Source organism: Ambystoma mexicanum, chromosome 14, assembly GCF_040938575.1.
Source record: "Ambystoma mexicanum isolate Mex_15411 chromosome 14, UKY_AmexF1_1, whole genome shotgun sequence".
Taxonomy (NCBI): Eukaryota; Metazoa; Chordata; class Amphibia; order Caudata; family Ambystomatidae; genus Ambystoma; species Ambystoma mexicanum.
This window is the reverse complement of record NC_090940.1, coordinates 404,480,428-404,506,103: the sequence shown is the minus strand read 5'-3', so window position 1 is coordinate 404,506,103 and position 25,676 is coordinate 404,480,428. Positions and strand designations below refer to the sequence as shown.

The 25,676-nt window shown below is 46.0% G+C and overlaps 1 protein-coding gene across 1 annotated transcript in view; it reads right to left on the bottom strand.

The window, feature by feature from the left end:
• Positions 1 to 25,676, bottom strand: part of IVD (isovaleryl-CoA dehydrogenase) — a 919,837-nt gene that overhangs the window by 864,160 nt on the left and 30,001 nt on the right. The window contains exon 2 of the mRNA XM_069637537.1: positions 10,468 to 10,664. Within this exon, the coding sequence (XP_069493638.1) occupies positions 10,468 to 10,614 (147 nt within the window). The 5' untranslated portion in view covers positions 10,615 to 10,664. The remainder of the gene's footprint in view (positions 1 to 10,467; positions 10,665 to 25,676) is intronic.

Genomic DNA, 25,676 nt, shown 5'->3' with positions numbered 1-25,676 from the left:
CTTTCACATTTTTATATCACACAGCTTGTCCTCCCCAGCAGAGTGTAAGTCGTATCTGTGTCCCTTGTGTATACTTCATGCCTCCCTGGTGCCACCTCTTCCCAGTACCTTCTGTACTTGGAAAAGGAGTAGTTTGTATAACTCATCAATTTTCTTTTCTTTACAGTACTCTTGGAAGATGACTTGAGATTAGACTGTATGTCCATTTTAGTCTACCTTGTATTGATAGTATCCATTCTTACAGGAAGAAAGGAAGGTGTATTGTAATAACATACAGGAGTGCTTTCAGATTGGTTTTCAGCAGACATTATGGGTTTCATGTTCTCAAGGGCGAGGGTTAGGGAGCTCCATCATGGAACGGGTATCCTTGACCCCATGAGGGGAGTCTCTCCCTGTGAGGTCCAGCTTTCCACCACCCCTAGGGGGAATGTTGTGTAGTGGGTCCACCTCTCTAGCCTCAAAGGGATGGGCCCTCAGGGGAGAAGTGACGTGATCCCATGAATCGTCCCACTGCAAAAAGCACATCTTCACCGTACTGTAATGCCAAAGCCTCAGACTTAGTTTTTTTGCAAGTGGTGCATTTGACTTTTATCCCGCCACCCCCAAGCAATGTTCTCCTAGACACCCCCCGACTCTTAAACTGGCCTCCAGTACTAGTTGGTAGGGCTCAGTATAAAGTGGGGTATGCTCCTTAAGGGAATGTAGAAATATGACACTAAGTAGGATATGCGTATACCCAATTACCCTGCAGTATCCCTAATATGGTTGGATAGGACTTTACAAGTGCTCAGTGAAACCATTAATTTAAAGAAGTTACCCTGGCATTCATTTAAGTCTGTGCCCAATAGAACTCTGAAAATGAGTAATCAATGCAGATTGCCTTAAAGGCATTGTACATTTCTGAAAATCGGTTTCCAAATGCTATGTATGAGTAGTATCAAGAATATTTCCATACCCATAATCCTCTGTAGGCCAAGCAAATTATATTAAAGAACAAGTTACTCTCTTACTTGGTAACGTTCTTTCGATGGGATGGTCCGACGACAAATTCCATATCTATGACAGTAATCACCACAGCTGTGCTGCTTCAGAAAATCTTTCGGCGTCTGCGTCCTGCGTCGATATGCCGTCCTTGTGGGCGTCCGTCGAGCCGACGTCACCAGATGTCAAAAGTAGGACGCATAACGCCCATAGCCTCAGTTGTAGTTTTTTCCCAGAACGTGTGGCACCAATCTACTGCCAATATGACCACAGAAAGCCTTGCGGAAACGTAAGCTGCAATTACATAAGAAATTCTGTAGCGGGGAAGGCAGTGAGGGAGCGATCTGGAATACGTCGTCGGACCATCCCATCGAAAGAACGTTACCAGGTAAGAGAGTAACTTGTTCTTCGAGGGGATTGGGTCCTCCGACGTATTCCATATCTATGACAGACTCCCAAAGCAGTACCATCGTAAGGAGGTGGGAAAAGAATTTAGAATATACAAATTTAGAATGCCCAATCAAATTGCAGAGTAAAGGACCGCCTTGCCAAAGGCCAGATCCTGCCCATGGATAGAATCAAGGGAGTAGTGACGTACAAAAGTATGGACCGAAGCCCAAGTGGCTGCATCACAGATGTTACGAATAGAAACACCCCTCTGCAGGGCAGTAGAGGCAGCCATACCCCTAGTCGAATGGGCCCGTAAGCCTACAGGAGGATTCTTACCCGCCAAGCGGTAACATTCAGAAATTGCCAAGATAATCCATCTAGACAAAGTCTGCTTAGTCACAACTTGTCCCAAACGCCTTCCAGCGTAACCAATAAAGAGCTGATCGTCCAATCTGACCCGGGACATGCGTGAAATGTAGAAACTTAAAGCTCTCTTAGGATCTGACCTATGGAGCCTCTCCTCGTCCTTACCAGGATGCGGAGGAGGATAAAATGCCAGAAGAACCACCTTCTGGCTCAAATGAAATTCCGACACCACCTTCGGAAGAAAGGAAGGACGAACTCGAAGGACAACCCTGTCCTTATGGAACACAGTGAAGGGTGGCTTAACTGAAAGTGCCTGTAACTCACTCACTCTGCGAGGGGAAGTGACCGCAACTAAAAATACAGTTTTAAGGGTTAACAGTCTCAAAGAACAAGAATGCAAACTCTCAAACGGAGCACCCATTAGAAACTTGAGAACAAGGTTCAAATCCCAACCGGGCACCTGGAAAGGTGACGGAGGGAACACATTAGTGAGCCCTTTCAGAAACTGAGAAATTAAAGGAATTTTAAAATAAGAACACTCCTCAGACAAGCGCTTAAATATGGACAGCGCCGCCAGGTAACCTTTAATTGTACCCACTTGCAAGCCCCTGTGGGCTAAAGAAAGCAAAAAAGACAGAACTACAGGAATGTCACATGAAAAAGGATCCACATTCTTAACCCTGCAACAGTCGCAGAACTTTCTCCAATGCCAACGGTACAGGAACTTTGTTGTCGGCTGTCTGGCCGAAAGCAACACCTCCATCACGTCTTCAGGGAGGTCCCAATCCTTATACCTCAACCTTTCAGAAGCCAAGCGTGAAGGTTGAGGGATCTGACCTCTGGATGGAGAACCTGACCCCTCTCCCATGAGAGCAGATCGTCTCAGTAGGGAAGACGACGTGGAGGGCAGATGGACAAGTCGAGAAGGTCCGGGTACCACGCCCTCCTGGCCCAAGCCGGAGCAATGAGGATCATCCGGGAACCGAACCTCCGTAACCTCTGCAGCACCTGCGGGATGACGGGGACTGGAGGAAACGCGTACAGCAGTGGGAAGGACCACTCCACCACGAACACTTCTCCTAAGGCTCCTCTTGGAGGAAATTCCCGCGAGCAAAACCATTTCGCACTTCCGGTTGACACTGGAGGCGAAGAGATCCACTTGAGGGGTCCCCCAAAGGGCGAAGATCTCCAGGAAAATCTCCTGAGCCAACTCCCATTCGTGAGAGGTCGCGCTCTGCCTGCTCAGAGCGTCTGCCGTCTCGTTTTCGTCTCCGGCCAGATGAACTGCCGAGATCGAAAGTTCCTGCTGGATGGCCCAGAACCAGGGCTGCATCGCCTCCCTGCACAGAGGAAGTGACCCTGCCCCACCCTTTTTTTGAGGTAGTGGATGGCCACTGTGTAGTCAGTCAGGATCAGGACATTCTTTCCTCGCACAGTCGGCAGGCAGAAAAGCCTTCCCGGCAAGCCTGACGGCCCTCAGCTCCAACAGATTGATATGGAGTCTGGACTCCGACGGAGACCAACGACTGTCAGCTCGTTGGCATGAGCTCCCCATCCCGTGAGGGATGCGTCCGTCACGATCGTCACCTCCGGCCAGGGCAGCCAAAATGGAGCCCCCCTCATCAGATTGCCTTCGTCGGCCCACCACAGAAGGTCCTGAGCGACCGAGGACGGCACCTGAACGGGGTCCGACAACCTGCCGGAGGACTGTGACCATTGCATCTTGAGAGCCCACTGCAAAGATCTCATCCGCAGTCGGGCCTCTGGCACCAGAAGAATGCAGGATGCCATGAGGCCGAGCAGCCTCAAGAACTTGAACGCCGGGAGACTCTGGGCATGTCGAAACTTGTGTACCATCTGCTGAATGTGAAGAGCCCTCACCTGGGGTGGAAAACACTGCCCCAGGGACGTGTCGAGCACTGCTCCGATGTACTGGAGCCGCTGAGTTGGCGTCAAGTGAGACTTCTTTAAGTTGAGGGAGAAGCCCAGCTTGTGAAGGGAGTGGCAGGTGACGGACAGATGATCCAGGACTTGCTCGGGAGAGCGCGCCCTGATCAACCAATCGTCCAGGTAGGGGTAGACTTCAATCCCCCCCTTTCCTGAGATGAGCTGCAACCACCACCCTGAGCTTGGTGAAGACCCTCGGGGCGGAGGTCAATCCGAAGGGCAGGACCCAAAACTGAAAGTGCGAGTCGCCAACCGCGAACCTCAGGTACTTCTTGTGCTTCGGATGGATCAGCACATGAAAATAAGCGTCCTTGAGGTCGAGAGACACCAACCAGTCCTGAAGATGAAGGGCCTGGAGGACTTGCGAAAGAGTGCCCATCTTGAACTTGTCCTTCCCGAGGAGCTTGTTCAAACCGTGCAAGTCCATGATGGGTCTCAATCCTCCGTCTTTCTTTGAAATCAAAAAATAAGGGGAATACCATCCCTTGTTCCTCTCCACTACAGGCACCAGTTGTATGGCACCTTTCTCCAGCAGGGATTGAATTTCCTGCGCAAGGAGCGGATCCGAACTCTTCAAAGAGAGGTTCCCTGGTGGATTGTCGTGAGGCCTCTGCCGGAAAGGAAGACAGTAGCCGTGAGCTATGATCTCCAGCACCCACACTTCTGAAGTAATGGCACGCCATTCTACGAGATCCTGTGCCAGCCTTCCCCCAACCAGAGAAGCATGGGCCTCATGACTGAGCTGAAGCGGCTGTGGCAGTGCCTGAGGGCAAAGAGGCAACTGCACGCGCAGCCTTGGCACCTCGAGTACCTTGTTTACCACCTCTGGCACTCCTACAGTTGCCCCTTTGACTTGCAGCTCTGCTCGATTTACTGAAGGACGAGTAATATCGAAAGGAACCTCCCCTCCATTGCTGCCCCCTAGGACGAAAAGGCAGAGGTTGGCGAACTGCAGTGCCCAACGATTTCGCTGCAGCTTTGGAGGTCTGCAATCTCTCAAGACTCTCGTCAGCCTTGCTGCCAAAAAGATGGTCACATCAAAGGGCATGTTGAGGAGCCGGGCTTGCACATCCGGAGCAAACCCTGACTTCCGCAACCACGCAAACCTGCGCATTACGGTGCTCGCCGCCATGGACTGGCTGATGCAATCAACCATGTCCAGACCCGACTGAACAGATTCACACATGGCATCCTTGCCATCCTGCACGATAGCAAGGAAACCATCCTGTTCCTCCCCTTCGGGAATATGATCAGCCGCTAGGGAAATACAGTTGCACAGAGTGTGCGTGAAACGAAACAAGGCCCAAACGGAGTTGGCAGCCTGAAGCGCCATACCCCCAGAAGAAAATACCTTCTTCGCCCAGCCGTCAAAACGTTTGTCGTCCCCATCAGGAGGGATGGTAGGGTACGACTTCTGCTTTGCGGGAGCCGTAGCACCTGCACCACCAAACTCTCCGGAGTAGGGTGCGTGGTCAAGTAGAAGGGGTCGCCACTGGCTGGGCGATATTTCCTCGGCAAGGACTTGCTCAGTGCCGGAAGACTCTCCGGAGCAGTCCAAGCCGCAGCCACCCTTCTCTCCAAGGCCATATAGAATGGCAGCACCGGGTCAGTTGGAGGACCTTGGTCCAGGATATCAGTCATCCTGCTGAAAATCCCCAGGGGGGGGGGCAGACCAACCCAGGTATTCAGTGACCCTCGACATGAGGTGCCGATATGAAGATTCAGCATGCATGCCAGGCTCTGGCCTACCAAACTTCACCTCCGGAGAGGTGTCTAGACCACAGGCGACGTGCAGCGACTGACGCAGGTCCTCAAGTTGACTGTGACCGGAAACAATGTCATCAGGAACCAATGCAGGAACCTCACCTTCCTCAGACCCCTCATCCACCTCACAAATATAATCTAGAGGCTGGAAAGAGGGTACAGAAAAAGGCACAAAGACATGTTTAGCCTTAGCCATCGCCTTTCTTGGGGGTGCCACAGGGTACCTCCGACGAGGCTGCCTCGAAAGGCATCGACGGAATGGGCGTCGAGCCTGGCGCGGACAGCTTCAACGGCGCCGACACAGGGCTCGAGGGCGGAGCCCCGAGCGTCTCTCTCGACAGCCTGGGCACCGATGGCATTGACTACTTCCTCAGAGGCGGGTCCTCGAGAGAGTCCATCGACGACCTCTGCGCCGATGTCTTCCTCGAAGACTTCACAGGTTCACACAGTCTCGATGGTGTTGAGGACCGGGACCTGGAACGGGCATGTCTAGAGCAACCGTCCTTGTCCGACCGGGACCTCGAAGGCGCCCGGTGGTCGCGACGACTGCTTGAGCCCGAAGGCGGACGAGCGGTGTCTCTAGCACGGCCTCGACCAGCGTCCTCAGACGGCGCGGCCGGACCGGAGCCCTGCGATTGAAAAATCGCCAACATCTCCTTTCGGAACGAATCTCATTCCTCCGGAGTGGAATGCTTGTTGGGACAAGCTACCCGCCTACGGGCGGAGTCCTCAGAAGAGGATGGGAAAGGCGACCTGTGACGGCGCTTCCTGGAGTGCCTCGAAGAGGCAGAGGAACGTCGGGATCGACTCCCAGACAGGGAACCCGCGGACTCACGACGACGATGTGGAGAGTCGACCCTCGAATCGACCGTCGAAAGACCAGTGGAATGCGACTTCCGGGGCTTGGCCACCTTACCGACCGACAACTTCTTCTTACGCTCCCGCAAGTCCTTCGATGTGAGCGATTGGCAGTCGACACAGTCGTCCGTACCATGGTCCTTCCCGAGGCACCAGAGGCAAGTGTTGTGCGTATCCGTCAGCGACATCTTGGACCCGCACACCCGACATTTCTTAAACCCGGACCGCGGGGTGGAAGAAGCCGCAGACATCATATTCGTTATAGCAAATGAAGAAACAGTTTTGAAGAACCGAAAGAACAGGATTCAGTAGAATCGAGGCGCGCCAAGATCTCCGAAGCGAACACGTTGGCGGAAAAAACGGAACTGAGGCTACGGGCGTCGTGCGTCCTACTTATGACATCCGGTGATGTCGGCTCAGCGTATCGACGTCATCCACGCAGGACGCAGATGCCAAAAGATTTTCCAAAGCAGCACAGCTGTGGTGATTACTGTCATAGATATGGAATACGTCGGAGGACCCAATCCCCTCGAAGTTATATTTAGGGTAATGCTGTCACTCTTAAATTGGGATGCTGAGCATTGCCTACTCAAAATCGTTAGAGGGCAAATTAATAGGTGTGCAAGGTAAACTGCACTAGATCAGAATATCGAGACTAGTTAATATATATGAAAGGTTCAGGACCCCTCTCAACCTGGGGCAGGTGGTCAGCCAGTGTCTGTACCAAAGCGAGTCTTGCTCCAAAGGTGGGATGTGGGAGGGCCCAAGTGTCTGTCCCTTCTACCTATGCCTGGTTGAACGTTGTAAGCACCACCTGTGGTGCACAATGCTGACCAGTAATGTTATAGGTTTCCCCATAGGTCTACAACCACCAGAAGTCCTTTATATGGAAGCAAGTGAGTGAGTAACCCCACCGTGGAATAGCTGGCAACTAACATCAGTCTGCTGAGCCATCCAAACAGCGCTCCAGCAATCCAGATGCTCTACGCAACTCAGACAGACTGTGGAACTAATTCTACCTTCAGGATAACAGCGGAGCGCTCCGCACCTCAGAACTGAATTCCAGACGCTATACAGGGTTATGGTGCGAATGCTGAACAAACAGTGCCTTTGGCGAGCCACCAGTAGTAGACACCATCAAACATATGCACTCTGAATTGGACACTGTTAGGGAGAATTCTCTCTTTAGGCCGAATTTCCTAACCTAGTGAGTCCCCCAGCAGCTTTGCTGGATTTCTGGAGTTTGTTTTTTTTCTCCTGCCAAGAGTGAGACTCTTTCTCCCACTCTTGGACAGGATTTATGGTGTTCCTTTGACTGTTAATGTGTTTTATGGGCTATGGGGTCCTTTACTCCATAGGGTCTCATGTGTTTTTACTATGTGTGTTACACAGCACCCTCCGTGCAGTAACACAGGGATGTCATAGTGACCCCCCACCTTAGACTCCATACCCTGGGACTGACTACTGTCTCCCAGGGCATGTAAAGTCACCATTGGCTTTACTAGTCCCAAATTATTAACAGAAACCAGTACAAACCATCATATTGTGGACGTACTGGTCGGGGCAATTCGATTGCCCCGGGGTCTGTTAGTCGAGGGGGCACGTCTTCGTCCCCCCTGATCGAGTTTTGGCTGGTGGCAGTGGATACTACTTTTTATATTCGACCGCAAATATATTCCTATGGGATTTTCCCATTGTTCGAGGCTACCAACTTTAATTATTTAATTCTCATAGCCTCGAACATACCGCCGGTTTATTTAATTAATATTAATTTGCCGGTTGGCATTTGTTGCCAGGACTCGATTCTAAAATGGCGTTTGTGTTCTCTTCTGTGACTCCAACCCAAGTCGAGCCCTTTGTTCCACTTTTTGGCGGGCTTCTCCACAGAAGCCTCCAAAAGTGGTGCCACTCTGTCTGGGTACGACAGGGGGTGTGGGAGGGGGTTTAGGCACCCTGGACTGAGTTAACTTGGTAACTCAAGTCGCACTCTTGTGTGATTGGCCCAAGTGGTGAGCCGGCCGGCTCACCACTTAGCATGTTTGATTGACAGATAGGCTGAGTGAATGGGGGTATGCTGCATAAAAGCAGGGCTTTGGGGTCTGGAACTTCAGAAGTCGCCACAGGACCTGAGAATCCGACGAGGGAGAAGCTGAGCTGACCTACCACGACGACACCACCCGTGGAGCCCTGCGGAGCCGACTCACCACTTCCCGACGACAGCGAAGATCTCCCGGCTGGAGAAGCTTCTTCCCCTGACTGGTGGGCACAACCAGTTTACCTTCTCCTCTTCGTACCCCAGACCGGTCTGTGGTCGAATTGCCCGTGCCAAGCACCCCGGCAGCCGGATAGCCACTTACCACTGGACCGCGAACCAACGGAACGCTTCTTGTACCTGAGAAACTCTGCGCCTGGTTTCTTCCCTGGCAGTGCAACGGACTCCTGTCTTCCTCCCCGACAAGATCCTCTCTTCCCCCGGACGAAGCACCGACTTGCATCCGCTGCCAGGAACAACTGCCCCCGCTGGAGTATTCTCACCACTTTAAGGTACCGTGTCTGCCAGGCCTCCCTTTCTAAAGATTGCTACAAGGTAATAATAACCCCTTAACCTTCTGGACTGGGCTGGCCGCCTTGACCCTCTAACTGGTCCCTTTCTTTGCTCCAACTCCTTTTTGAACCGTTACAAGACTTTTGTGCACTGCAACCGTGTGACCTTGGACACATTTCGTTTTGATCCTCTTAAAGCGGGTCCGGCCTACTGACTCTGAATTCACGGTGGTACCTTGCCTTCCTCTCTTGTGTTCGTGAAAAAGTGTTGGGATCTGTTTCATTTGATTCTCTGCTTTTCTCTCCCTTTTTAAAACGAATTATTAGAGTGCCATCTACGTTAAGCGCTCACCGCTGTCTGAAAATAAGTGGGGCTTTACTTAAGACTTGTCTAAATATTCTTTTAAGGGAGTGTATATCTTTTAGTGACCGTGTTTTTGAATTGCTTACTATTAGTGCCTGTGTGTTTGTCTAGATGTGGTTTTAAATAAATAATTATATCTCTTTTACATCAAGCCCTGGTCAGTGTTTACTTGTTCTACTGTGTTCTTTTGACCTATTGTGAATACTCTGTATACTGCCTAACTCTTCTTGAGGGAAGTCTGACTGCTCAGCCACAGCTACAAAGTGAATCTGTGTGGTACAGACTGCTACCAAGTGGGTTTACTACCAAACACCTGTAGTCCTAAATATTTTGCAGTGGTCCCAGAGGGAACTGCACAGGTTTCTGCCTAACAGACCGCCACCGCATTGTGTGTCCTTTTGCAATGCAGTACTTTCACATGGAAGGATCCAATGCAAATGTAGGTTACGTTGCAATATTCTACCCAATCAATCTCCCCAGCCATCTGCCAAGTACATGACAATAACTGGCATAAGGTCACACTAGCCAAATACCAATATGGGTATGACTGTATTAAGTCTGAGATAAAACAATCTGTCACAGTTTGACACTTACACGAAGATCTCTTTTTTAGTTTTGGCTCATTTATGGTTCTTTTTTACCTCCTAGTATGAGCCCAAAGCTAATGTTGCGGAGTGTAGCGCAAAGCATTTCTGGATGGACACACATCTGTGCTGCTCTCGCTATGGTTACCCATTCTCCACACTCATGCCAGCCCTGATCCGTTCATGAAAGCAGCATTGTGTTGGTCCTTTACAATAATGACAACTCGTTGGAAGAAAGGTCCTGCGCCATAGCGCTTTCATGGCATGACAAGCTGCCTTAAATGCCAGAGGCCACATCATGTAAGCAGGTTTACTGGGGCCCTTTCCTCAACATTTATTATTGGGACAAAATGAAAACAACAGTCTAGCATGAGCCGTTCACAAGAAACGGAAGCTAAGCTCTCTAAGTTGCTGGAATACTTCAATGTGTACTCTGGTTCGTATGCCTTGCCTGAACATCGTGCAGCTAGCTTGCTGTACCTTGCCTGTGCCAGCCCTATCCTTCCATAAGCGGACATTTCCCATTACATAACGAAATTCAACATAAAACACATGGGCGCTATATGAATCCATTGGAATTCAGTTAAAAGCTGGTTACTGTCCTCACTCAGTATGGGGCTCAAATTGTACAATTGCGACCAGGTTCATGTGATGTTGCCGTCTACTCACCTGCTGCTGTTCAGAATTTAGTCCATTCAGTGCGTCATCCACAGGTACCCCTGGGCCAGCGCAGCCTCGCATGAACATCACAGCAGGCCCCCGCTTACAATGGGTCCATAGGGTCCATTTGAGAGTTTTACATAAAAGTGCTGCCATTGTGGAAGTCTTCCTCGAAGATTAGATCCCAGCCACTAAATGTGCACTTCCTTTGAAAAAAGAAAAAGAAATCCACATTTTAAAATCATACTTCAATTAATTTTCAAGTTTTATATTTCTTTGTACTTTAGTTGAGATTTTTTTTTTCTCCAAAAGTTGGCTTATTTAGTGAATGGATTTTTAAAATCCTATTTCTCATTACATATAATTCTGATCTGATAACTGCTAGGCTTAGTTATTACTGGATTAATCTCGAAAATGTCATTGATGGTGAAACAATGCATGCATCAATATAAGACAGGTAAGACAAACGTATTGCCTAAAAGTCAGGTCAATTGTGAAACCATACTTTTCTGATCCGGCTGTTTCTAGACGTGCTTCAAACAGAAAGTGTCCCTTTCAGAATGCCATCTGTCACGAAGGAGATGGGGGCAATGAATAACTTTTGAGTCCACAAGTACTTCAGTACATGCGAAGTGCGGTGGTTTACGGAATGCCCTTGCAAGAAAGGTTGACCACTCCCGTACACATAGATTCGGTGGTGTTGGAAGAAATTATGCAGTCTGCAGTAATGAGGATTGCAGTGAAAATACATTTCTAATACATTAAGTTGGGTGTTTTGTCGCTATTTCAAGCAGTGGTTGAAAGTGTAACCATCCCGATGGAATCAGGTGTTTGGACACTGAACTAAAGAACAGGATTCCACTGATGGATGTCCGACGCAAAAAGGTCTCTGACAGAAACATGTTGGGTTCAATGGCTATCACAACAGACTTTTTATGTGAATGTTAAATGTGGGCACTGTTGTGTTTGTAAAAACAATTGTCTAAAGGTGGTGTCAAAATGTACACTTGTGTATTATAGGTGTTCATTTCCTGACCTGGCAGTAGGGGTCAAACAAACAAACAAGAAAATTCCTAAAAAAAGAACAAACCATTTTAATGAGAAGGTTTTTTACAACTACATCACTACTATATATACACAACACAATCACCTCCTCATTAGATGTACATCCACATCCAAATAATAACCACATCAAAAACACAGCACAACCACATTCATCACAATCACTTCATCACCATTCACAACATTCAAACCATACCCTTTCGCTTCCAATCATATTCTCATGTGCACACACATCCTTAATAAATCCACATTCAAACTACAACCCCCTTATCTCCAACACACGACATCAATGTCATAACTACGGCCATAATGCTGCCACATCCTCGCTCCACAGCACAACCAGTCATTAATATACACTGCGGCACGGTCAAGGGGGGGTGTGAGGAGTGCTCTGAACCTGTGCCAGGAAACCTGCCACAGTGTTTGACAGGGTCAGTCCTGCGCCAACAGAGAGGTGACAGATTTGAGAGGACCCCAGTCTTTGTTCCCCCTTATGTACCTGGTGGCAAGTGGGAAGTACAACTTTTGAGCATCCCATTCATGCCATACAACATGATGGCCAGTGTTTTCTCTCTTCGCTTTCAGAACTACCAAACCTAGGAATCTTTGTGCCGGAGGACAGAACATTCAACCGACTGGCCAGAGTCAGTGGCGACAAAGCCAGCAGAACGTTGCTTGCCTCGGGCCAGCAATCAGGGTGCTCATCTACCACTGAAAACCAATTCTGAAATGTACATTTTCTGTTACAGGCACGATTGGGGGGGGCTAAAAGGGAGCTTTATACCTCTGAACCAAGCCCGTGGGAGAGCGTAAAGCAGAGATTGGCCCAGGGAACCAGGTGAGTATGAGGGCCACTGGAAGGGGGAGGAGGATAAGTAGGGACGGGTAGAACAGTGGAGTGTGGGTTGTTCGGGTGAGTTCAAGGGGCAAGGAGGTGGCTCAAGAGACCAGGCGGTGGAGGGACGGACAGTGAGTGGTAGACTAGCAGAGAGACTATTGAAGGGGAGGTATTAGTTGGAGGGAGAGAGAGAGAGAAAGAGAGAGAAAGAGAGAGAGAGAGAGAGAGAGAGAGAGAGAGGTACTTGGGGGTGAGTGCATGTATGGTAAGTCATTGCATGCAGGACGGCAATAAGGCGAATAGTCTCTCTACAACAAGGAAACAAAATATAGTTAAACAGACATTGGACCAGGAACAGTTTGATGTAGAATAATCTTGGCTGGGGGATACCGCAAAAAGGAGCATTGTGTGAACTAAGCTCGGCCACTAAGCTCGGCCTTGATAAAGACCTTCAAAAAGTTGAAAAACCTTTGGTGGCGTTTGAGCATTTAAGCACTTGAAATGCGACCACCCATTCATGGGTTCATTCTTTTTCTGGAATATAGAATAAACATGCTCACGTAACTGTAACATATGATCCATTCTTATTCATGGACAAACATCAAAACTGCTAGATCACGCCATCATTTGAATTCAACAATTGGCCACAGGGTCCTCAATGCCTAGGGACGAGCGCTAGTTCTAGGTGCCTCATTGTTTATAGTTTTATGGTCATCGGTATGGGGACACCTTTTGGTACCTACCGGAGCTGCAGTCCATCTGGTATAAAAAAACAAATTCCAAGCGCAGCAGAACCCAGTGTATCCGACCCCTTTCTGACCCATATATAGTGAGTGTGTGAGACTAGTGGGAGAGTAGGGGAGCAACGGAGACTGAGCTGGAAGGGTGACGGAATAAAAGGAGGGCAAGTGTCAGAAGAGAAGGGGGTGGAACGTAGTGTAGAGCAGAGAGCAGGGGGGAAGTTGAAAGTAGTGGGAGTAGAGAGTAGTGGAGAGTAGAGTAGAGGGTAGGCGTACACGTGAGACAGAAGAATATCAGAGGGATAAAGAAAGCGAGATGGAGAGGAATTGGAAGAGTTGAGATTAGGAAGGCCTGGGCTAAGGTGGGGCAAGACCTTGGGAGTTGAGAGAAAGATGTTAACTCCATTAGGCAGGCCCCCTATGAATGTATCATAAAAACCACTGAACCTACAAAACCCTTTAAACTCAATGGAAAATAAAAAACGTTCGCTGAAGTGGCGATTTAATGGAACAAAACCTATGAAATTCGGTAGGTGTTGGAAGCTATGCCACCTTAACTATGAGGCCTTGAATGCGCAGCTCCTAAGCACACTGATGACATCACTGATAACATCACTTAGGGCATGTCTGATGCCAGCAGTGATGTCAACATATGAGAAATCAGTTACGACACCACACATGACTTCCTCAATGACTAGTAACTACCAGCCATACTTAACGATGTAAAACAAAACCCTACCCCGAAATTCTGGGCAGTAAAAAGACAGTGATTTCTCAAAAGTCAAAATATATTTAAAGAAAATATTTAATTAAAAAAAAGTTGCATATGACCTTACCTATGGCATCATCAGTGACATACTTGGTACAGAAGGTCATGCGTGTAAGTAAGAGACGCAAGATTTTAAAATCGTGTTTCTGCACGTAAGCATTGATTCCCGTCATGCCCATCGCGCAACAGGCCACTTACCTGCAGGTAGCTGGTGCCTATATCCCAATTGGCGTCTGTCACTGGGGAGGAGGCACAAACACAGACTTGGCAGCGGTATGCCACTGCTAATGATGCAGTGGCCCCATCCCCTACCAGCATTCCACAATCACCAGCCAAACATTCTCGGTTGCATGACCCTGCCATGGCAACCCGGAAGCCATAAAAACAGGCCTGTAGGACTGCCGGGTGCATCTCAACGCTCTGGATGCTGGTTTCCTGTGCTCCTGACTTCTGCCTTTTTCTCGTTTCTGTTTGGGCTTCTGCCTAGCCTGTCTTGCCTCCCCTGGCTTTTTCGCCTTCTATTCTCTTGTCTCCCTTGTCCTTGCCCTTATTTCTTATGGCCCATGATTGTTAACTACTCAGTCCAGTTTGCCCTGTCTGCTAGTTGGTAACTGCTTTTCCTCTAAAGACCCTGCGGTTCCATTCTGCTGCTCTCCATCTTGTTGCCTGTTGGATTGGCCATCATACCCTTATTTCCATCAACATCCACCTTGCATTGGCTCCCTTGTCAGTAGTCTGCACTGACTTTAACACGTTAATCAGGGGAAGCCAACACCATGCTATGGGTTCCAGGAGAATTCCAAGTCTCCATTTACTTGGGAGCCTTTTTGAGACACCTCTTTGTGTCATCATTCACAACAGCGGAGTCAGACAGATTGCAAAGAAATGCTACCGAAAGTAAAGGTAAACAACATAAGCTTGGCAAGCTTCTTGACAGGTTGAGATGCACCGGCAGTCCTGCAAGCCGGTTCTTAAGGCTTCTGGGTTGCTGTGGCATGGTAGTGCAACCACGACAATCGAGAACGTCTGGTTGGTGATGGGGGGGGGGGCGCTGGTACGGTGCACGGCCACTGGCCAGATGTGGCAAAATAAACATGGAGGACAGAGTGTCCTGCAGCATTGACAACAGCATACCGCTGCAGAGTCTGTGAGTGTCCATGCCTCCTTGTGGCCCCACAACACAGATGCCAACAGGGATATAGGCGCTGGCTACCTGCAGGTCAGTGGCCCACTGCATGTTGCGCGGTGGGCATGACAATTACAGTGCAAAGCTTGATTGGAATAGAATCATGGTATTCTAACACATCAGAGTTACTCTGTATTGAATAAACATTCACCATGATGAGATACTCTAGTACCTTTAACACTTGGTTATAAAAAACAGTCCCCCCATGTAAAGTAGACATTTCGGTAGTACAATTAAGACTTTACACCACACATCTAAGACTACAACATAAACAATCAACTTATCTAAATGAGAGACAACTTGCTGTCAGTATAAGAAATGAAAAGGTAGGCTTTGTCAAAGTCAAATGGTTAAATGTTAGGGCAGGTGGCCTGCGAGGGTCAACCATGTTGAGAAACATGTTCATGTTGTGAGGATTCCGGTTTATCAGGACTAGATTAACTAAATGTACAGAACGGACGACAGTTGCAATTGTTTTAGTGCTGCGGTTTGAAACCTGCTGTAACAACTTTATACCCAAAGGGTAATTGGCAAGCAAACGGACAACAAAAAAGTGTGAAAATGCAAGAGATGCGCTATTCATAAAATTATACGTCGTGTTGGAACGTGCATCTTTCTCACTGCCATGGGGAAAAGGGTGCCACTTATAAAATGCAAGACGTAAATAAATTCAAGTGCACCCAATAACATTTTTCAAGAGAGAAAAATTGAATTAAAAAAAATTCCAACTATTTTTAAGGTCTTAATTGAATCGGGAGACTGGCTGGTTGATGTTCAAGACATGCCGAGAACCAAACTGGAACTGAGACATGTAAAAAGACCGCATCAAAGAGACTTTAGCCGACTTTACAACATATACGGAGACTTTAAAACTTCAAGATACAATTTGAGGATTTCATCACAAGTGCTATTGCTATGTTCCGGGATGTCCAGTATAGATAAAAAGGTCACTTGAATGTTACAAACATGTATTTTGTTTTAAGCGATTGTATTTTGCAAAAGGTTTCATTTTAACTCGAATAGTGCTAAGTTTAAGTTAGAAATTAGGCCTTATTCAAAGTTTTATTATATTTTGTTATACATTTAATTTTGAATAGTACTGTACATTATTTTACTTAAAATGGAACATTCCTGGACAAGTGAGCTCATACCAGCAGCTGCCACCTTAGTAATTTTTATCATAAGACCCTGATCACAAACTAAGGCTGTTACTGTTTTCAAGTGAGAATCACATGTCGAGCAAGGTTTTCCAGGCTGTAGACCCTAGTCATAAGACCCAGTTTACTTACACAGCATTCGACTATAATTCCTGTCAAACTGAAGAAACGCTTCTTTGTGTGCAATTCACATTACAAATAAAATCATTTGAAAAGCATATCTTTAGAAAGGAAGGACCTACCAACGTAATATATATTGCATTTTGTCAACAGAAATGAAACCGTATAGCCTACATAAGCATCACGTGCGGCGTAATGGAAAAAATTGAGATAAATGGGAAAAAGAAATCTCTAGAAGTACAAAACACACAGCAATATTCTGCTTTTTGAATGGTTCCTTCTGATCTGAAGAATAGGATGATCCTCATTTTAACAAACCAAAAAATGTAATGAAAAGTTATGTCACAAAAACAAAATTGCCATTTTACATAAAGTAGTGAGTTACCCCTCCCATGGCGATATTCCACATGGCTCAGAGCCAGAAAGGGTGGGACACGTGTCTCGTTACACACTTCTGCCCATTAGCATGAGATGGTTTTAAAGCAGGATCAGGCTCGGCGGGACTCCTATTTTATGTAGCCATCTTAGCCAGCTGCTCTCGAGTGCCCAGAGATAGGTTGAACCCTGAGGTAAGGTAACACACATGGAAGAATGGTAATGGCTGTCAGAGATTGTTCAACCCAAAATGCTACAAATGCCCTAATAGGATGTCCACCTACATAAAGAACACTAGGGGTTCAATAATGTATGTACTTTATATAAATCCAGGGCATTACAGTTTATTTCAGCCTTTTCACGCGGCCTATACAATAAATAAGTTACCATATAATCTGTATACAACAATTGAGATCAATTGCATTCATCAAGATATGTCCTGCTCACTTAAGCATATTGCATACTCTTTATCATTCATTTAATTTTCAATATGCCACCATAATTTAGCAAATGAGGCTACTAGGGGTATACTTGTCTACTACTATAGCTGGATTGTGCAGGAGAAGCTTGGCTAATGGAACCCCTTAGTGTTGATAGCCTTAACTGTCTCCTGGCCCTACAGCATAAGGGTATAAAGGGCAGTCTATCAGGTGTTATATAACTACTGGGTGAAACAGTCGTCACATTGAGTGGTGGACGAAAGACACACTCCTTAAAGGCAGCAATTGTAACATTGGAAAATAATAACCAAAAAGAGGACTGGTTACTAATAAACATGAATAATATTCCCAAGGGTGCAGCGACGCATAGAATAATTCTGTTTTATTACTGTTGGAACACTGGTTTGCATCATACTTGCTGGACCAAGTCCCTTTGGCAGGGGATTTGCATGCCAAATATTACGATGCATATCATAATTAACAATATGAAGATGTGCTTAGAATGTCAAAAATACCAGAGAGTGTATTAAAATCAAAAGATATCGGCTGCACATGGAAACATGTGGAGAAAGCCTGCCGAAATGGGGTTTAACGTTGTTGAATGTCAGGGTAAAGTAATATAGCCATATTTGGACAAATGAAAAAAAAAAGTCTAATTTGAATTGCTTTTCTTATAGATCATTACAGCTTCCATCGTGTTATTTTACTAATGAAGAGGTAGAGTGAATATATGTTTGATGAGATCTATGCAGTCAGAGATTGTAGGGTTGTTAATGGTTATATATATTTTTTATCAAATGATATGTACAGCAAAAAACATCCAGTCCATGGATCAATGAATCCATCGAGTTATGGAGCGAGAAATATATACCTCAAATTCGGGTCTGTACTTAATAATCCTGTAGCATTCCAGAAATAGTATGTAACCCCTCCTAGAAGCTAATGCAGCAAGGGGAAAGTCTAAGAGCTATAGAGATCTCAAGAGTAGCATAGGTCTTTGACAAAGCTTCCCTCCAGAAAAACAACTAAAGTGGATTAGCAAAACAACCTACTAATACTTGGGAACAAATAAAGCTAAAAAGGGTTAAGGAACAGCACAAATATAATAAATGATCCAAATGGAATAAACAGAGCGTAGCTAGTCGAAAGGAGTCAGACACAACAGACATTTCTAACTGCTTTATTTTAAAAGCCAAGAAAAGGCCTAGTTTCCCTAACGCTATAGGGGGATTCCCTACCTAACTAAAGTAAACTAAGGTGCTTGTCCATCATCAGGAAGTTGAAAATCAAAAATGTCATTGGTCCAAGCCTAAATCTATCTGACCCTAACAATAATAATACTAATAAAACTGGGACCAGAAAATCTCTCTTCTGGTGACCTCCCTTTGCCATTTTGTCTTGTGGCTTCTCCCAGGGTCTTTTGGTTTCATACAAGTCTGTAATATCTAAATGTCTCTTGTATCACAAAAATATGCCTCATTATAACTGATGGTAGGTTGCATTTCCCAGAGCAAATGACCCTTAATACTGTTCTCTTGAATATAGTTTCTTAAACACTTGCTTTACCAAGTTCCTTCTTTCTTGGTGTACTTCACTTTGTACTCCTAAATCATACATTTCACAACTTTCATCACAGGGGACTCTCTCTTGAAATTATTATTTGGAGTTCACCCTCTTCCCCACGATAGTTGTTTTCACTTTAACGCTTCACAAACTTTTTCCTGCTGTAGGTTTTCGAATATCTCCAGAGAAATCTGTTACTGCTCACTAGTTATTCCGTTAATACACTTATCACAATCATAGTCTCTTTGCTGAATTATTCATCCTCCCAGCGGCTGCCCGCTCCTCCAGCACACCCCTGTACCTGCATCAGCCTCTGGTGACTTTGCAGGGGTGAGCTCACGCTTTGGTCGGTCAATTGCCTCTCTTCGCTTTCGTTCTCGGTTGCTCCAGTTTGGAGGTCTCTGGACCACCACAGCATGTCAATGTTCACACCACCTCTTCGGATGGTGCCTCCGATTCCGTCCGGAAGGTTTTTCCCCGCTGTCTGCTACGCTGATCCTCCAGCATCGCACAATTGCCTTTGCTGCTTCCCGCCAGGCTCCACGGTTGCACTCCGTTCTGCCTCTCCTTGGCGTTCTGAGATCGGGAGGCTTCCACTGCGCACCGCTCTCTCTCTCTCTTCGGTGTGGGCCTCCTCTTACTGTTTTCATAGCCATTTCTCATTAAAGCGATATCTCCTTTATTTTCAGATAACATGTCGGTTTCCACATTACCTACACCAAACAGGTGGAGGACACAATGTTTTGGATGCAAGGCCCATGTATGCAGATAGTGTCCTACATAGGGAGTTCCCTTTGTGAATGTGAGTCCTTATCCATTAAGGGGGCGTCACTCCCAGTGAGGTCCCACTTGCTTAGACCCCGAGGAAGGGTCTAGCCTAACAGGGGTGGCTCCCCCTTGGGGAGAAGGGACGAATACTTCTAATTCGTCACAAGTGTTATGAATAATCCATGGTGTGAGATGGTAAAAATTATAGGAAAAGGGATTAAAACAATTTGGGGAATTAGTAACCAATTTAAGAACTACACCAAGTCTGCTCTTGCAAAAGCAATAGGGAGAAAACATCTGTAAACATATTCTATAGTGAGTCATCCATTGATCAAGACAATGGCTAACGCAATTGGGAAAGGAAGTTTGGCAAAGTTCACATTTCTAAAGATCAAAGCCTTGAAAAATGAATGGGCAATGTCTTCATCAAGAGAAGACCTGATGAATGATCAACTGGAGAAGCAGACCCATTTAATATAAATCACATAGGAATCCTTCCCAAAGCATGGTTATGAAGAAGAGCTATGAAGTTCCAAATAATTCTTGTTTAATAGCCCTCCTGGATGTTTCAAGCAAAGGTTTTGCTCTGATGCTAGTGAAAAACCTAACTGATTGGGCTCAACCAAATAAGCTCACTACATTCCAAGTAGGCTTTCGCAAGGGGCACTAAACTGTAAATAATGTAATGGTGGTAGATCAGTTAAAGGATAAGGCCACTGAAAAAATAATCGTGCTTGGTTTTCTGCATTTGTAGTTTTAACTGCAGCTTTGAATAGGGTGAACAGATTTAAATTATGGAGGAAATTGTGGCCCAGATCCTGGGGCTGTTGGATTTAATTATGATGTTATATTGTAATACTTCCATTAGATTACACTTAATGCAGAAGGTATCTTGACATATGAAATGAAAACCAAGAGACAACGTATGGATGTATCCTGCTCCATGTTTATTCAATTTTTACGTGGCGGATTCGGCCAGGCACTAGAAGCAAGACAAAATGTGGCGCTAAAAATAGGGGGCGAGGGGCTTGCAACAAATCTACTTAGAGTTAACTTCTTTGTTGTATTGGTAAACTATCAGATCTAATGTGACAAATTAAAAATAATCGTTTCTAGTTGTGCAAGGTTTACATAAAATCAAACCAAAATAATTGAAAAAATTCAATGTAGGGCAAACCTATACTTAAACTGAAATTCACTGAGGCCGATTAATATTTTGAATAGTTAAAATATAAAACAAATAAAAACAACAAGCCAGAGTTATACTCCAAATAAGTACCTTTCCTCCTCCATGCATGATTCTGCAAGGACACTGTTATTTCTAAATATGGTTTCAGTTTCACAGTAAGTTGCAGAGGACTGTCACCTGGGCCACAAATGGTTTGATAACTTACCAGTAGTCTTCATTACTCCTAGTCCTACTCTTCCTCATCACAGTACTTACTTCTGAAGTCCCCAACCTCAATGCCAGGAACTCACCCTACCTTGTCTTTGTTTCTCATATGTCCCGATCCCTCTCCACCAATAGTATATCACTGCCAGCCATCACAATGCATCAGTATGTTTACAGCCAACATGTAATGACCCATTTTACACCGCTCTAAGGTGGAAGAGGTGGGTCGTAACAGGACGAGGAGGACTAGGAGTAATGAAGATTACCAGTAAGTAATTGACTCATTACAGCAACATCCCTCTTCCTTGTCCCAGTACTTACTGACACCAAAGACTGCTGTGAAATGGTTCACGAACAAAACAAAAAAAAACTAACCACTCAGGATGTTTCTCTTAAACTAAACTAATCACCAATTTATTTCCAGAAAATACCACACCACCCCTGAAAGTGAATCCTGGAGCTCAAACCGCGCCCCATCCCCAAAGAGTTTGACCTCCAATTATGCAAATCGAGGCAGTAGTTCCTGGTGAAGAGGTATTCGGGTCGCCCAGGTTACTGACCTGCATATGTCTTGAATAGGCATACCCTGTGTTACTGCCAAAGATGTCATCACCCTAGAAGAGCAGCCCAGGACACAGTCCAGCAAGGGGACCTTCGTGGCAGAATATGCCAGTGCAATGGCTTGCCAGATCCACCAGCTGAGAAGGAGTACCGACGCAGGTCTTCCAGGTTTAGGACATCCAAACGTTATGCACAAGCTGTATGCCAAACTGTCACAGTCCTGAGAATATAAGTCAATACAGCCCTTTTTGCATCCAACTTGTGCCCCCTCTGCTGCTCTGGAGAAATTGGGTTTGGGAAAACGGTTGACAGTACAATATCCTGTGCTTAGTGATGCTATGCAATAACTTTTGGACAAGAACCAGGTTCAAACCACAGAACAAGGGACTCAGACTGCACTCTTAGGAATTGTGCCATCATCAGTGCCCTAATTGCCTGCAACCTACAAGCAGACATAATGGCCATCAGGAGCACTTACTTCCATGTCAGGAATTTGAGGTCAACAGACTCAAATCGACTCGAAGGGAAAGTCCTGCAACACACTTTCGGGAAGATCCCAAGGAGACACCTTTGCTTACACCCTGGGCCTGGCTTGCAAGAAACTCTTCAGAAGCCGGCCCCTAACTTCTCAAAATCCGAGTTCAAGATCTACAGTGTGTGGAATGCCCAGATCGCTGCCCACTCAGCTTGTATAGAAGAGACTGCCAAACCTATTTCTCAACCCCGCAGAAGAATTTACAGAACCACGGGAATAGAGCAATCAACTGCCCGAGCAGACCTTTTGGTACACAACACAGAAAAGGAATTCCAATGTAAATCGTAGTCCTTCAGTGTGGAAGAACCTCCTGGACCCTAGTCAGCTGCTGAGTCCGCTGCTGAGTCCGCTGCTGAGTCAGACCCTGACTTCGTAGCCCCTGCCACTCAATTTTGAACCACCAGCCCAACATGGGATGCTGCAGGCTCAAGCCCCGAAATCCAGGAGAAGACATGTGGAAGATGGCTTTGGCGCTAGTGTGGTTTCTGCCAACTCAATCAGCAGAAGATACCATGACCACCTGTCACACAGAAGCCAGCAGAATCACCTCAGACCCCTAGTCTCTGATCTTCACCAGCACCCTTGGAATCAGAGTCAGAAAAACAGAGAGAAGGCCCTTTAGCTAGGCTACTGACATTGCCTCAACCCCCTGATAAGGGAACCTAGAGCAGAAACAGGGAAGCTGAGCATCCTACAAACAAGTCTATCATCGGACAGCCGAAATGTCTGCTGATCTTGTGAAACACACCACAGCTTAACACCCAATAAGAGGAAGGAAAACACCTGCTCAAACTGTCTGCCTGGAAGTTGTCCATTCCCCTGGTATGTTCCATCCTGAGAGACAGCAGGTTCCTCTCCACCCAGCAGCCCATATCGAAAGCCAGTTCTACAGCAGCCAGGACCAAGTCCCCCACATTGGCTGTTCACATAGGCCATGTACAAACCGTTTTCTTTCCTGCCCAGAACAGAGGATCCCCTGATCCTTTGCAAGAAGACTTGTAGAGCCCTGAAAATGGCTGCAGGGAAGGGAGGGGAACAGCACTAGCACTGTTATGGAAAGAAGTGGGAAAGGCAAGGGTGTATGCTTGCCCCCTTACTTTTCATTTTATTTTTTGATGTAGTACTAGAGGATTTCTCAATGGGTAGGTCAAATGACCCTATGTTAGCAGGGGAAAAAAGTGAAGTTTTGTTTTTTGCTGATGACATTGTACTCCTGTCGTGTACCCCAATGGGGCTAAAAAAGCAGGTTTCCCACTTTGTTAAGTTCAGTGAATTAGGAGGTTTGGAAGTGAACACCAGTCAATAGAAACCTATGAGATGTGGCGGAGGACTGGGGCACTGATCCCATATGGTACTTGATATTAATGGGGAGAAGATCGAAGAAGTCAGCAATTTTTATTATCTTGGTGTAAAGTTTTCCAATGATGGGAAATGGAAAAACCATGTGTCAAGGTCTGATGCGAGCATGGGGAGAAAACGCAATGGCATTTTGTCCTTTGCCAATAGATCCAAGTGTAACTACCTTTCTCCAGCTGTGGAAATTTATAGAGCCCAGGTTTTGGCTGGTGCTCTATATGGAGCAGAAATCTGGGGCCCAATTATGGCTAATGCTCTAGCTGGTATAGACAATGTTCTGAAAAGTGTGAGGTGTCAGTAATGTGAGGCGAACAACTGCTTGTAGTTCTCAAATTATGACATTTTATTAAAGAAAATATTTTCAAAGAAAGCCTTCCCTACTCTACCAAGGAATTCCCCACATAGTCTAAAGGCTAAGGGAAAAATCTCTAGCATGGGTAAACTGGTCCTCACTAAACAACCAACATACATAGACAATGATAAAGCAACATCAGATAATAAACAATATTAAAGAATATTCGGATGACCTTCACCTGCCCTGGGTAAGATCCTTTGTCCAGGCTTTACAGCCAACTTAAAAATGTTCAAAGGAAAAGAAACGTCTTGAGCCAGTTCTTATCAGTTCCAAGTCATAGCAAAATGTCACCAAACAAAATGAACCCACTGGCAACACTTCTTTGGTATTGGTTTAAAAGATCCCCTTCCAATTCCAGCAAAGAAAATAGCACCAATTGTAATCCTCGTTGTGACGAGATCTTGTCTTCTCTTCAATATTATTAGACATAGTTCAAAAGAATATATAATATTTACTTTCAGGACTCCTCCAGCTACAACTTTACAATTAGTTAGTACTTCTTCAGTACATTTGGTATATTTGTCAGTATTCGTCTATTTGGGTTGTTGTTTCCCTTTTAACAACCACCATTCTACTATTGTTACCATGAGAACAGTCGCCCTTGTCCCACAGTATGCAACATCCGCTGACAACTTTGTATACCACAATAGTTCAGGTATTTTTACTACTGCTTTGTACTTCTGAATTGTCTGGCATTGTCTGGCAGGTCGGACCAGACACTGCAACCTCTTCAGGAAGGCAAGGAACTCTTCCATTGAAGGCCTTTAAAAAAGAGGGAAGCCTCTTCTGCCTGACTGCCACAAGGATAACCTGCTTCTGCCCACAAGACTTACTGCCTCTCAGCTTCAGCAGTCTTTAGCATTACTGGTTAACTTCTGAATTTTCTTTACAAGCATCAATTTTCCCTTCCCCAGCTTTACTCCTATATCTTCTGTTCCAGTAATTACCCTGAAGCTGTAGTGCCATTCTTTCAGCTTCACGAAACAACGCCACACTACTATCTTGGGATACTGGACTGAAGAGTCGGTAGATAGCTTTTAACATGACTGGTTTCACTATGGAAAGAGTTATGCCTGTTGGCTTGGGTACTGCTTGTTCTTCTCTTCAGTATGGTGCCCATAACTTCTTACTAAAGAATGTCAATATTGAATGCATTACAAGGTTCAGTCTTCAAAGTGAAAACATAATTAGGCCCACACAACCATTCTTTAAGTTAGATTTTTAACTGTATGGTGAGTAGAATTGCATTCCTGTATAGCGTTAAAAGGAGACAACTTCAGATTTCCTTCGCAAATGCAACTGGTCACATGCAACCTTCCTTTGATGTTGCTTTCACTATTACTTGTAACTGTTGTACAACACTAATGTTTGATATTCGGATGGGATTTAACAAGCATTCTTTCATCACAATTAAGGACGTGCAAATGCTCCTTAATCCGAACAAAGTTCACCAATGGATGTAATGACTCTTCACTTCTCTTGCAAACATTACAACTTTCACATTAAGAGCAAGTGCTACAATTCCATCATTAACGGACAGTTAACAGATATCTAATAACTTTTACTTGCTTTGAAAGTTATGCAAGTTATTTCGAAGCTGGCTACAGTTAACGGCAAGGCTTGTGGAGTGAATCTGAACACCATGCTTCACACACCGGTTTCAGGGACACTGCGGTTGCGGGTTGCTAGGCTTCCTCGACTACTGCTGCTACTTCTGGCTCACTTGTGACCCACACCCATCTTCAGCACTGATGTCTTTGGCCCGGCCTTCTTAATTGGGAGTTCCTTTTACTCCAGAGCCCCACAGCTTTCCTTCGGCTTTTGGCCTTGGGCTTCTGCATGGTCACAGCTCTGCAATCAAAGCAACTCGGCTCACGTGGGGAAAATTTTAAAAAGGACGTCTTCTTCTGCAATACAGGTTTTGGAAACACAGGGTCCTCTCAAAACCTGCAGGTGAAATCTGCGGTCTGCACGTTCCGGCATCCCTTCTGTGCTCCCAC